At 39.1% G+C, this 14,452-nt stretch overlaps 1 protein-coding gene across 1 annotated transcript in view; it reads left to right on the forward strand.

Annotated features, from left to right (window-relative positions):
- Positions 1–10,178: 10,178 nt before the first annotated feature.
- Positions 10,179–14,452, forward strand: part of LOC100313667 (netrin receptor unc5-like protein) — a gene marked incomplete at its 3' end in the record, with an annotated part of 73,584 nt that continues 69,310 nt past the window's right edge. Inside the window, 1 exon segment of the mRNA NM_001168126.1 lies at positions 10,179–10,518. Coding sequence (NP_001161598.1) covers positions 10,395–10,518 — 124 coding nt within the window. The 5' untranslated portion in view covers positions 10,179–10,394.

Here is a 14,452-nt window from a genome sequence, read left to right on the forward strand (position 1 = left end):
GCTAGGACCAGTCTACAATTTCGGATAAATGGCAAGTATTACCCTTCAGACAATGCAATCAATTCACAACATTTTCGTCAGACTTCAGAGTATACGAATTCCCTTAATGACCCGTATACAGTCTCTCATTCGCCGTTCATCTCCTCGCCAATGCGATTTGATTTATTAAAGTAAACAAAGCAACTTATGTACATTCACCGTAATTTCACACGGCCTATTTTCCCGTGGGCCGTGTCATATTATTTGAACACGAATAATTATAGAAAGATTTGTAGAGCAGAATTGAAAGTTCCTTGGCGATCATACAATGAAAAAAAAACACGCTTGTACTGTCGAATTGTCATAGCAACATTCTAATATGGTTTAATATTGTACAGAACTTAAGGCAGGAGCACTGTATTCTACGGCTTATACACTGCTTACATCACCATGACCACAGATGTTTGTGGTTATGCACATACGACATATATCATTTTATAAGCTGACATTTTTATAAAGTATTCCGATTATGGAATATGACGTCATAACTTCTTATCATCTGCCCCGAAGTGAGGTGTATTTTATAATATGGGAAGCCGGGCCACAGTCATAATTTAGGTTCCATAGGAATCTTTTTTATGTCTGAAGATATCGTGAGGGATAACCGAGACAAGTCATATGCAAATTAATAAGTTGAAACATTTGACAATGAAGTAAAAACGAGTATTGAAAGGTTGTTTGTGGAAATGAACACAATGCGTGTGAGTTACAAACATGTTATACAATGCAGGTTACAATATGTTGTAACAAATGAATTACAACCCCTGGGTTACGATATGTTGTGCCAGGTATGTTACGTTATGTTGTACCACTAAGTTACAATATGTTGTTCCAGGTATGTTAGGTCATGTTGTACCACTAGTTACACTATGTTGTGCAAGGTATGTTGCGTTATGTTGTACCACGTAAGTTACAATATGTTGTGCCAGGTATGTTACGTTATGTTGTACCACGTAAGTTAAAATATGTTGTGCCAGGTATACTACGTTATGTTGTACCACCTAAGTTACAATATGTTGTGCCAGGTATGTTACGTTATGTTGTACCCCGTAAGTTGCAATATGCTGTCCAGGTATGTTAATATACGCTGTGTCACGTAAGTTACAATATGTTGTGCCAGGTATGTTACGTTATGTTGTACCATGTAAGTTACAATCTATTGTGCCAGGTATGTTACGATACGTTGTACCAAGAAAGTTTTGCGATAAGTTGTATCGTTTGTACATGTAACACTATGTTATTGTGCAAGTAATGATACATAAGTACGTGACGTATTGTATCATGTAATACCCCGTCTTCGTCAAATGATCCTCTGCTCAAACCGCCACATTCAAACGTCGAACTTAACTTAGAAGTTTACTCATAAATGAAAACATTTTGCAATAAATTGTACTTCCTGTTAATATATGGGTAATTACTTTTAAAAAGATTGGCGGTCACAATCCTAATTTATATAAAAATCTGGTTATATTTTAGGGATGACGGCCGATTTTGCCATCGGTTGCTAGAAATATGTTATGTCATATTTTAGCTGGCATAGGGGTGAACAAATTGTATATGAAAACTGATTGTGGTAGTCATATTCTCATTGTGTTGAACGGTTTAATATAAAAATAGCACATATGTGGCCAATTTTCGCAAACTACGACCCGTTACATACAAAACAATGTTTCTTCGTGTTACCATTATAGCTCAATCATTGTACATAATAAACCAATTTATGACAATTTGAAATTTTCTAAACATAAGTGGGCTTCTACTTTCATATTGACCGCTGTCTAAACGTGTTCTCCCCCATCTCATACAAGTCTATAGTCAATTCAACTGTACGTGAAATATTTCGTAAACATATACATAGTATTGTAATTCCTTATTTAACCAGGGGCAATAGAGTACATTAAGTTGAATATATGCAATTCTGACTTCGGGGACTCGGCTCCATGTGAAGGCATAAGCCATGCATGTACATGTATTCGGTTTACATGGACATAGTAATTAAACAAATGACCTGTACAACGTTGCGTTGCAAGGATGCTGTAACCATGGCCAACATGAAAGCAAAACAACACCCATACTGATTTGAAGGGCACACGGGATCCTCACTGTGCCGCCCTCTGGCATAACGCCTTGCTTGTCAAAAGAAGATTAATTCTTCGGGTCAATAGGTCACCGTTACATGACAGTCGCCTCTAGTAAAAAACCCATAGTTTTGTTTCAAAACGCTAAGCTCGGGAGTTCGTTAAAATTGAAGGAAAAATATACTGCTCCAGAATTCTATTAAGTATTCATAAGTCCTTGTTCGGGTGATGTTTAGTTTCATGCGCTATGGTTTTATCTGGTCGACTGATTGTGGAATCGGGATATTGATCTTTAACCTTATAGTGAGTCATTTTAATGTAAAAAAAGATCGTAAACTTAAAACTATACCAGTACGACCGTTATCGATTTATGTGCATTCCTTTCGTTTGGTTCTGAATTTGGACCGAATCCAGGCCTTCGATACTTCTAATATAATAGTTGGGTTTTTTACAAGTTACTCGTGACACTACATAAAACAAGTCAAAATACATTAGTCTCTTTTTAGTAATTAGCAATTTATAGTTTGTAAAGTCTTGTCAATATGAATTCCTGTATGGTTTATTTCTTAAGTTGGTTGCTTTCTCACAGTTGATTTTATGTTAGTAGTGCATATAAATTTCAAAAAAATGTCTACAATATGTTGTGTTATTCCAGTTTTGAAACAGCATTGTATATAGCAGCATACATTTAATATCCACGTGCGTTTCGCCCTCTGGCATGAAGGGCATATTAGCTACAGCGCCACCATTTGGACGCATAGGCTACGTTAGGCAAAATAGTCCCTCCCCTCTTTATACACAACCCTACCCGCAGAAATAATGGTCTTTCCAAAGTCGACTGTCGTGATTCATTTGCGCTGAGTCCCGTCACTTGGCACTTGGTATCACGAGTCAGGTAAGAACTACTCAGGTGGGAAAATTCATTCTTGACGTCTTTAACAAAGTATCCAGCATATCGTGGTTTTCATTGACGTGATACGGAGTCTAATAGGAGTATGCATTTAGTGAGGATTTTCATTCTAAAATCAAAAATACGGTGTCTTTTACAAAACAAAAAGGAAATATTTTAGAACTAAGTACTACGCCTATGTCTTATTATCTGGTGGTAGACAAACTTTAATGAAACAAAAATGTTCACGGCAGTTACAGTTGGCCAGATTCCCACCAACTTATGGCCCACAAAATATATTTTGTAGAAGACGTTTTCGCCAACATTTAAACATAAAATTGTTCATAGGGTCAAATACCTCCCGAAATGTAATTTACTTTGGAATTCGTTTAACCCAAATGCTTGCCCACTTACGGTGGCGTTGGAACTACATGTACAATTTTCGTGGTTTGTTCGCATGTAGTAAAATATTCACGTAAAGTATTCACAACGGATTGCAGTCGTTTTCCAGGGAATCTGTAGACAACGTGATATTGGAACACCCCTATGTGTCGATAAAGAGAACATTTGAATGGCGAGCGTTATTTCATCGACATTTTTATTTATTATTTTTCTCATTTGATTTTTTTTGTTTGAGAAACCAACATATTTATTAAAAGAGAAATAATCCGTATTGCATTGGAATAAAAACATCCACTACATGTGTTGGATTTCGTCAGCAAAAGGCAGCGATCATCCTATTAATGTGACCGACTATTTCATCATATTCGCACGCTATGGCGTTAACGGTGGCCAAGGAAAGCCACGTGCTCGCAAGGTCTAAGTTACGGTAATACTTTCGCATGAAACAAAGTTCTGTCGATTGAAACCGCCGGCATCACCAGCAACAGTGAACTTGTAAATGTGTGTTTATAATTTATTTCAAGTGCATGGATAAATCACATTGTTGTAGTTGTGTGTCCGTTTTATCGGGATTATGACCGGATTTCTCCAGAGTTAAAATGTAATCTCATTAACCATTGCCGGTGGTTGTACCGGCCGAGATTCATTAGCGAGATTTATTTGAAGGGGATTGGTTATATCGCATTTACCACACATACACGTAACAAGGACGAGACACAATAGTGACATTCAGTTTGTACGCGTACAAATAAAACAGTGTTTGTGGGGTCGAGGTGGAGGTTTGGTATAGAAGCGGCCTATGGGCATATTGCGCTGCGTAATTAAGCCTTGATTAATTGAACGAATTTAATCGCGGATTTTAATAGCAAGACCGAACGAGTTTCGTCTGACCCCAGCTTTCAGACTCATTTAGCAATACATTGTGTTCCACCTATTGTCTCTGGTTACATTAGATGTGAATGGCGCCATTTCTATAAAGCAGGACAACCTGGGGTCGATACACAATTGTAGGGTTGCGTAATACGTGTCGATATAATTAAATACTAGTAGTTGTCAATTTCATCCAAAAGTCACGTGAGAACAGTTTCCAATTAGCAGTGTGACAGTGAATGGCTGGTCGCAGTGTATTTTGCTTGTCTAGACGTTCACAATCACTCAGTCAACCATAGAGAAAAGCCAGCGATGCGTTGCTCGGTTACATCTGTCGACGGTACACACGGAGATTATACACTAATTCTGAACTTCGTCAATATGTTTATCCAGGCTTCCGCCGAAATTCGGTTACCGGTGTCTTATGGAAGGCGTCATGGGCAATTCGATAGCAATTAGCCCACTACAAGTGGCAAAAGGCGTCTCCAGTATACCGCCGACGAGCTCCTCTTGCAACGTGCCACGTGAGGATGACGGCACTCGACAATAAAACATATAGATAAATTACATCCTTCAAAATAACTGGTTTTATTGCAGCGACTTAAATGCTGATTTTGCTTTATGGTATGGCAATGTTTAAACGCCGGGTAGATATGAACATTATTTATTATGTTTCAAGTACCTGTACAACGTTTTATATTCGAGAATGGTGGACGTAGGGCTTTACCGGCATATTACCCATAATCCTTTACGGTAAAATGAAGATATGATATGACTAGACACATTGTTCTCTATCAACCGATTGTTTAAAGCCAGCTTTTGTGATCAAAACAAACGACGGAGACATCGAGTGATCACAGCACTGTATGTGCCGGGAAGTTACGGTTAAGCACATCCAAGCGTCATCCACATCATCGACAAAACGGATTTGGGAATGTTCATGTTTCCATTGCAAGGGATCTCAGTGTTTTTCGTCATTAAATCGCTACTTTAGGACATATGGAGATCCAACGTGAAATAGTATACACATGCCGATTATATTATTGCCAAGTTGGCCTACGCGCGCGATTCGTCGAACTAACCATATATTCGACCAATGTCGTTGTCAGTTACCTCGCCGTCAGGACAAAATATTCAACCAGTCTTAGCGCGAGACCAAAGGCCTTTCCCAGGCCAACTCCCATCGTGGTGAGGGGCGCCACCACAGTGTAGAATCAATAAACCCACGAAACGTAAACATACAGTGCTTCAGAACCTACAGCGGCTGATATGTCCAAGCTTACGCTCGTGTTCATACAATATGTATGAGATTTAATTCAATACATGACAATTTATATAAAAAGAACAGAGTCGATAGTACACAATATTACGTAGGTGCGCGGTGATTCAAGTCGTTTTGTGTTTGGCTAAACCTGAGGCTGAAAAATCCGACTTCACAACTACAGGTCTGAATATGCAAAGATACTTAGAAGATTGTGCCTTATTGGTTACTCAATCATAACCTCTAACAGTCAGACCAATCAGAGAACAGCTTGTGTGTTGGCAATTTGGTTTTCGACGTCATCATCAAATTATGCCTTGCATATATGCTGCGACTCAACTGTCAATATGACCTGGTTATACACAGTGTGTACAGCCATAGAACGTTTTTTTTTTTCACTTGGGTCTATGGTATAACCTTGTATTCATAAATCATTGATGTAATTAATAAACATATAATACATTTCTGACAGTTGAACTATCAACAACTTCGACAACTGCAACTATGCTAAAATCGTCCAGGAAAAGAACGTACAACTAAACTAGTACAATAAACGTGAATATAAAAACGTATATACAAGCAACCTAAACAATTTCTATGTACCGTAGTTAATATAAAAAAAACACTGTAACACAATCGTACTTGACGTTAAAGGTATGTATATAGTTAACATCACATACAAGGTATAATATATCACAGATACCAAACGTCAATTCCAATTAAACGATTCGGTCTCCAGCTAAACATGGAACTGTTGTTAATTGTTTAACAACTGTTTGATAGTGAACTCGCTTTCGTGAATTTAACATTTTGGTATTTTAAGTGGTCTTCGCATCTCTGGTTCCAATTCCCTACGAACCCCGCAGCGTACTTATGTCGAACCTCTCGTGGTATTAGAATATCTCTGTCCCCAGATTCCGTTACACGTGGACCCACAACTTGGTATCACTAATTTGTCGGTGGCGACATGTGTCGACGGCGATCCCACAAAGATCGCATACAAGTTCAGAAACTGTATCATGACGAATGTCTCAGCTGAGGTCCTTCGTGTGTTGCCAGTGGCAACTCACCTTTAATTTGCATATCTGGGAGAGCAGTATGCAGCGTTTTGATGTTCGTTTTTATCTGTCTTAACCTCGGTAAATGGTTGGTTTTTCTCCGCAAAGACAGATCTACAGGGGTTGTGTTGATTGTTATCTTCTTCCGCGCACTGTTCCCTTGAATATATGAATATAACTTTGAATTTACAAACAGCAGTACTTTCATTACAACCGGGCATTTTTTTCTTCAAAAATGTCTTTTTTTATGCGCAAAGAGCTTAAAAAATAGTCGTCGAGATGGCTATGATTTGCAAGTCACGTTGTGTCGAAGCGCCATAACTTAATAGAGGGACTGTGGTCGAAGTATAAACATTTATTCAGGGTAGGTCCATCGAGTGACAATTTAGCGACAACTTACAGATACACCCCGGGCAATAAACACGTCAGTGCTTATAAAACGCCCCATAAAGTCGGTCCGGTAAACTCCTAATAATATGGAGTGGTCGGCAGTACTTGGTGTCCAGACCGACGGTCACAGTCACTAGTTACCTTTGGTTGCTACATAACTAATGAAACAAACGACTGTTATAATCTATATTGTTATACTTCGCTTATTGTACGATTTTCAGGATTACATTGCTGTATGTTTTCAAAATCATAAATCGCGTTAGTTCTCATACTAGAACAGACATGGTCTATAACAAGGAGTGCTTTAATACACATATTAGGGAGATAGGAATTATTAAATACGTCGACATAAAAATATTTTATCGTTTTTGATTGTTTCGTTATCCTAACCCAGAATTAGTTCTTATATTTGGAAAAGGGGTCTCTAAAAAGTTTTAAAGCAGAGGGACACAACATTGTACTTTGAATCACGGATTTAAGTAACCGTGATTGACTGTGGAACTTTTTTATTATGTTTGAGGGACGCAAACTGTACGTTGATTGGGTACATTGTTAAACAATGACGTCATTTATATATTTCATAACAGGCGGCGATTGTGTGTGAGTTTTGACCAATAGTTGCTGAAAATGTTAAGATTCTCATTCCAGAGAATGGGTCGTCTATTTTGAGCGATATTTTTGCCGTGTTTGCTTGTTTGTTTTTTGACTGGACATCGCGGGATGGATATTTTACTAATATCCTTATACGCCGATATGTGATTAGACTTACGTGCGATCATTAAACGTGTGGTGGCGCTGTTCTTATCAGTCTCACTCAGTGAGCTAACTAAACGCATAACGAAACGATCAAGAATGTGGCCCCGAACAGCTCAGTTTACACAAGCCGGATAAAAGATACTCGATACACAAATGTTAGTTTTACACAGCATCGATGGAATGCAGGGCGATGAGAAACACAGAGTGGTAGATACAACCGGTATCCGTGCGTCTTCGCGAAAGAAATCAGACCCACTCAGGGCATATTGCACGGCGTTGACCTTTAAGGTCAATGGAAAACGGCTGCGACTACGAGTATAATTCTTAACGCGGAGAGCGGGCTCTTGGGATCCGTGTTCTACTGATTATATCACTCCACACACATGTAAACTGGTGCAGTCATTTATTCAGGCAGAGATGCGAGCAGCAAACTGAATATATGTATGATATTACAACGCCTATTAAAATTCATGTTGTGCCTGGGTGGTGCAACCAACACAAAAGTCACAACGACAAAAAAGTTTTAATGTTTGTTCAATGTTTTATTTTATAGCAAACACACCGGGCGGAAATCGTCGAAATGAAAAAAGGGGGATCAAGTTGGCGCGGAAACGGTGGATCGATCAAGACCGCACACCATTGTTGTGTACGCAACGTGGTTCTTTTAATAGTCCCACCTGTACCGATACCGTGCTCGCCTCGCCTAAATAACTGCAATTTGATTTGATGCCGTCTCATAACGCGTCGACTATAATTACATGTTCGGCGCCAGTATGGACAGGATGGCTAAACTCGGTGACTGGCCACTGTAACCGACACTGTTTAACATACCTTCGTTTCTCAGCTACAAGTAAATACCAACATACATGACGTGTGCAAACAAACTTGACCCATAATCGTTTGTTAATTTGTTGACTGGTTTCAGCGGCGATCGTTATGACAGACCCGTCCCGCCCTTTGACCAGCCTCTTTTGGATGTCTGTAACTCTACTAATTAAATATGTAAATTTCTTTTGCTCGGCCCCACTTCCTTCATCTGGTACCCTCGCCTGGTGTGTGACCCCTGGGTACTGCTGAGGATGGGATTGTTTATAGACGGGGCCCCCTGTCCCCCCTGCCGTCCTCGATTATATTTTCAAAGACTTCTGCTACGAAGTTAACTGTCACACGTATACAATTGTTAATAGTATTCGACGTCAACCTCCTGACTTTTGTCCATTAATAACCCACACCGCGTGAGTAAGTGAACTTTTAGCGGAGTGGCTATCCTGGTCGCTTTATCACTCGGCCAGGAAACAATTATAACCACTTAAAAACGGGGGTTGTAAATTTCGACCATTGCGTCTTAAAATGTTTCTAGCTTTCAGAACGCGTTTCAAATTCGCCGGATTTTTTGTCCATCTCGGATAAGTAAAAGGATAATGACGTTTTGTAGAAAGTCAGAGACAAAACTCATGCGTCCACGGTGTAATTACAGTATAAAAGACGCGACAGGATCCTGAGTAGTTCCATGTTTCAGCGATAATTAGAGCATTTTTCAGACACTAAAATCCTTTCATAAGCGCGTCCTGGCTTTTATCATCGCTTAACACGTAAGAGTCAAAACCGACGCTTCACTGTCGCCAGAAAAACTAGCCACACGAGTGCAATCATTGTTAATGTCTAGCGTTCCCTTTTTCCTCCAAAGAAATATTTGAGAAACTTAGATTCTAACACAATTTCGCAACTAAGAAACGCGTGGGTCTCTAAAAATTTAAAATGTAACTTTGAATGCGCGGAGAGACTGTTATCCCAACTGACGGGCCATTTCTCTAATATTTGTAATCTCGATTTATCTAGCTTTGAAATAATTGCAATTACGAATTGCACGTCAACATATCATTGTCTATCTTTCAACCAATTACAAAAAGGGTTTATATAGTTTAGTAAGCTGACCCGCCCCTGCCTGTTGGACTGCAGCCAATCGCAACTCTACTGACCATCGATTTACCAGACTAAACCCACGTGGATAAGGCATTCTGCAAACAATTGACAGTTTCGTTATCACTGTATTATTCGCACTGGCGCCAATGTTGTTAGTACGGAGTAAATTGTGGAGATCTTGAAACCGTCAGATCCATTTCCCGAAGGGTAGGTATATGCGAAAAACAAACAGAGCGTGCTTCGTTGAAAAAGGCACGAACAACTAAAGTCAATCCGGCTTTCGCGCACTGAAAAACATTCGTATTCATAGGTGTCGTCGATTGGATTTTACTAATCCATTGGGAAACGTCTCAGAAACCAATAATTGCCATCTATATCTGGCTAAACTGTTGACATTTCAGCGACAGTCAGTAAATGATCACCCCTGAGATATTAATGGTTTCGTCTCAGATTATGTCAGATTTGAAATCTTTTGCCCCATTTCAACATAAACACCCACACTCAGAAAGCGGTGTATATGAACACTACTGATAAAGATAGTCTGGTTTCCTTACAGAATGCTTGAAGTTTCGTGGTAAACGGCGGCCGATTTCGCCTCAAGCTTCTGTCGTCGATGTATTTGGAGTGAGTCGTGGCCCGAAGTTGCCGAACTTTGACCGTAATTTCTTGTACCGGAGTTGGACTTTGTTGTAGCTGAAACCAGCAACGTGTTGGACATTATACCAAACATGGGGGAACACATGTCAACATCGATGGCAAGACTCAATGTTTTGTCGTTGTATTTGCTGCTAATCGCGACGATATTTCTCGTGCTTGCTTCAAGAATCGCCAGGGCACAAGTTCCCGATCAAGGTAAGCTTGCCTGTTTTTCTCTTTGCACGTTTTTGCTGTTGAGTTGATGTATAATGTGTCAAGTTTTGCTGTATGTGTACATAGCTCTCATTCGACCACTCATCCACATAAAACCGGACTCTCAACTTGTCAGAGGAAGTTTAGTTTATCAGAACTAACCCCTAAGCATTTACCTTGAATTTGAAATGTGAAAGATAAATCACAGACTTTCCTGTTATTTTAAACCTGAAATCTGGACGTTTTCATCCACTGAACATCGACGTACGTATGCAATCGACGGCCTTGGAGTGGCCGAGAAAAATAAGACTGAACGGCAATTTGAATTTTTGCTGGAGCGTGTCGGGCTACGGCGAGTAAAATTTCAGCCTGGGTTTTGTGTTCATGTAACGCATACATGACATTTGGACAAGGGGGTTGGGTCGAATACGTATCAAGATGGCTCCCGTTGCATTTCAACACCGGGATTTCTAAAACCGACACTTCAACGAAGCATGCACAGTTGTTTTGATGCAGGTTATTGCGCCGACCAGAGCGAAATTACCCCCGGTGTTGCACCGGTGTATTATAGAGGGACCCACTCATCGCTGTGGGGTTTTATCCGTGGCATAGCTCGGTTGACGCGATCATCGTTCGTACCATGGCACTTTGAACGCATTTATAATCGAAGCTTGGCACAGTGTGTAAATTTACACACACAGAGCTCATGACATAAAAACAACTTAGTTGCGTGTATTTGATTAGGGATCAGTCGAAATACGATGATTTGAAAAAAAAATAGTCGATGGCTTTACGACTGTCAGCACACAGTCGCGGAGCCTGTTTGACTGGAAACGTTGTCGGGTATGTTTTAATTTTACCCAGTAAACTAATGTTTAGATTTAGGCCACTCAGAAACTGTAAAACAATTCTCGAACATGAGCATTTTTTTCCTACACTGCGCTAGTGTAAGCAGTTAATACAATTACCTAAGCTAACAGCGAAGTCCTTGTAGACTGCTTTCCCATTCAACTCATAGTTTCGGATTTCTTGTTCGGCTGTTCATTCTGAAGCACACTCGACTTGGAGATCTTTTTTGTTTGCTTGAAAGGCGATATTGTTCCAGCGAGTGTTCTCTTTTTCCTCCACGAGATTTCTTATTTGTGAGGCAGGTCAGGCACAAAAGCGTTGAGATAATAAAACATTGCAGTCGAGGGAACGCTGGAATCGAGCTTAAAAAGGGGGGATCATGGCGAGTACAATACGAGGTACCTACTTCACATGTAAACACAGTTAATTTGAAGTGGATGGCTATGAAGAAGCATTTGCCGTTGCCAAATAATCTACCATACTTCCAACCTTCAGTGGAAAAATCCAAAACTGTTCAGTTCAGAGATAACCCAAGGCAATTTTCTCCACCTTTTTTTCATTTAAGTTTAATTTAAAGGTCAAGATAAGATAGACAAATTATGATTTTCAGATTTTTATTTATTTATTATTTTTATTTTGTGCTCAAATTCAAGCAAATTTTTTCACTCTAAAAATTGTGTACAATGAACCAGCAAAAAAAACTCAATTCTGGGTGTGAACCTGTTTTGAAATCTAATTTGGGAATTTAATTTCAAGTTTATTCTTCTTTGTTTAGGTTTGAAATGTAATTAGAAATTGATAGTCTACAATTAAATAAATCCCTTTCTATTAATGATGTTTTGTATTTTATTTAGTTAGCTCATCTGAACTATGGTCGTACAGTGTGAAAAGGATCCATGTTTCACACGTTTCTCAATATTACTGTACATTATGGGTCTGCTGACCCTACATGGTTCTCATCGCTTTCAGTACTGCTACTGTTGCACTTTCATCCTTGTTTAATATTCAGCATACTCTTCATTACATTTTCAGAATGCCAAATGAACTTACAAGTGAATCTTGAGTTTTAGTATATATTAGCTTTTTGATATATTGTCACAACTAGCATATTTTTAACGTAGCAAAAAATGAGGCTGATTATAAACCAATATCTGATAATTTAGTATTTACTACAAATGGATTTTAAAATATTTAGTAAATTTCGATAACAATTCTCAATTTACAAAAGATTGCAGAGACATTTTTCCCAATGGTTGGCAGTGTTATATAAAACTAGTAAAGCACTCTCGATCTTGTAATCGGCAGGTCCATAGTTTTACTACATAGATTCACAGCTACTGTGATAGATTTAGCTGTGCCGTCCTATTCTTCGTGATCATTCTAAAAAACTAAATGGACCATTTGTCATTTAATTTAATTGTAGCTTACTTACGGAAACTTTGTTGTCATGTTTTACTACCATTTGTATGGGCTTAACAGTAGCTACAAAATTAACTTGTGTTCCATACAACAGTCATATTATATGTAAACCCGCCCTGACTGTCTGAATGTTTACTTTGTTTGTTTATTATTCTATGACTCTTGTTGGTTTTTGTTTTGTTTGACCTTTCAATGGAAAGACGTCCCAGTGGAGTATGTACGTGCTTTGCTAGACTTGCTGAAATTTGTGTCATTTTGGGGCAAAATCTTGACCAACTTCCACATACTGCAAAATTACTTTATATTTAATTTGTTGTCACTGCATCTGAAAGCTTTGGAGCGATGGTATGATAATCATCGTAGGAAGAGCAGTCATTCTGTGTATGTTGTCATTGTTATTTTAATGTGTGTGGGAGTCGGCCTTCTCAGGGGGTTAGTTTTGTGAGCATTAAAAGTATATGTTGGGCCTAGTAGATAGTCTTCTTGTTAATGGGCTAAAAGTCTGTCCCATAAAAGCTCTTAAAAAGGCAAATTAATGACCCATTGCTTATTCAGGCCCAGTGCCAAATGTTGTCGTAGAGGTTGTTCAGTGCATGACTGGTGATGTGTCGTTGGTACACACCAAATATTGGATCCAGTCTGCAGGTCTGTGTGTACCCGATTAGCCCAGGCTCTATTGTTCTATAACAAACGTTGGAGTAGTACCCAAGGGGCTATTGGCAGTGTCACCACTACTTCAGCTAATTCAGCCTTTTTCATTCTCAAAGACTCGCTCCTTGTACCCAGATCTGTGCAGACTAAACCCCCTTGACTCGTGGTTCTATTCATGCTATTTTGGCGATCTTTCATGAGATTGTCAAGTGGTTCCGTCTTTTGTCAGCGAGTACAAAGACAAAACAAGACTGGCACACAGTACACATTTTGCATGTAAATAGCCTTTTATTCAGCATTCAAAATTTGACCACTTATTTTATAAGTCAAAAATAAATAAAAAAAAAGATGTCTTTAAACTATATGTTATTTCACTTCTCTCAGAGGGAGCATGTAGATGTTTATTTAAAGCAGAAGTTTCTCTTACTGGCCCAATGTTTTCAATGTAAGGATATCTGCCTTGTAATAAATAGTGTTGTCTTTAGTCTGTTTTGCTACTCCAACTCCTGCGACCTTACACACAATGGGAAACCCCTTTTAATGGAAATGCCGTTTTGTGGCATACATTTCTGCGTGCACGTTTTGCTGGCCAGTGTGGAAGCATTCGGGTTTTATAGTTTGCTGCATCTTGCTGGAGACCAAAGGTTGCTCAGTTGTCACTGTGGTAGCATGTTGACGAGTTGCAGGCCATTTTGAGCTTTTAAAAGGTCGTGTAGTGTAACTTGATCTATGCCACCATTCCACTTGTCCACTGGAAGCATGTTGTATTTCATGTGGCTGCCTTTACCTCCCACAACCATGTCACTTAAGGCAATAGCCCCCCTCCCTCCCACAAATCCCTACTAATAATAAGGGATTGATCATTTAAAACACTGGGAGGGGAGATGGTATTAAATCTGCTAATCATATTGTTCTTTCACGAAGTTTTAAGATTTTGTCCAGATTGATGTTGCTGTAAAATTTATTTATGGAGCAGTATTTCATCACTGAGCATATTAATTAAATTTATGAAATCTTA

Source organism: Saccoglossus kowalevskii, chromosome 19 (assembly GCF_978046115.1).
Source record: "Saccoglossus kowalevskii chromosome 19, keSacKowa6.1, whole genome shotgun sequence".
Lineage (NCBI taxonomy): Eukaryota > Metazoa > Hemichordata > Enteropneusta > Harrimaniidae > Saccoglossus > Saccoglossus kowalevskii.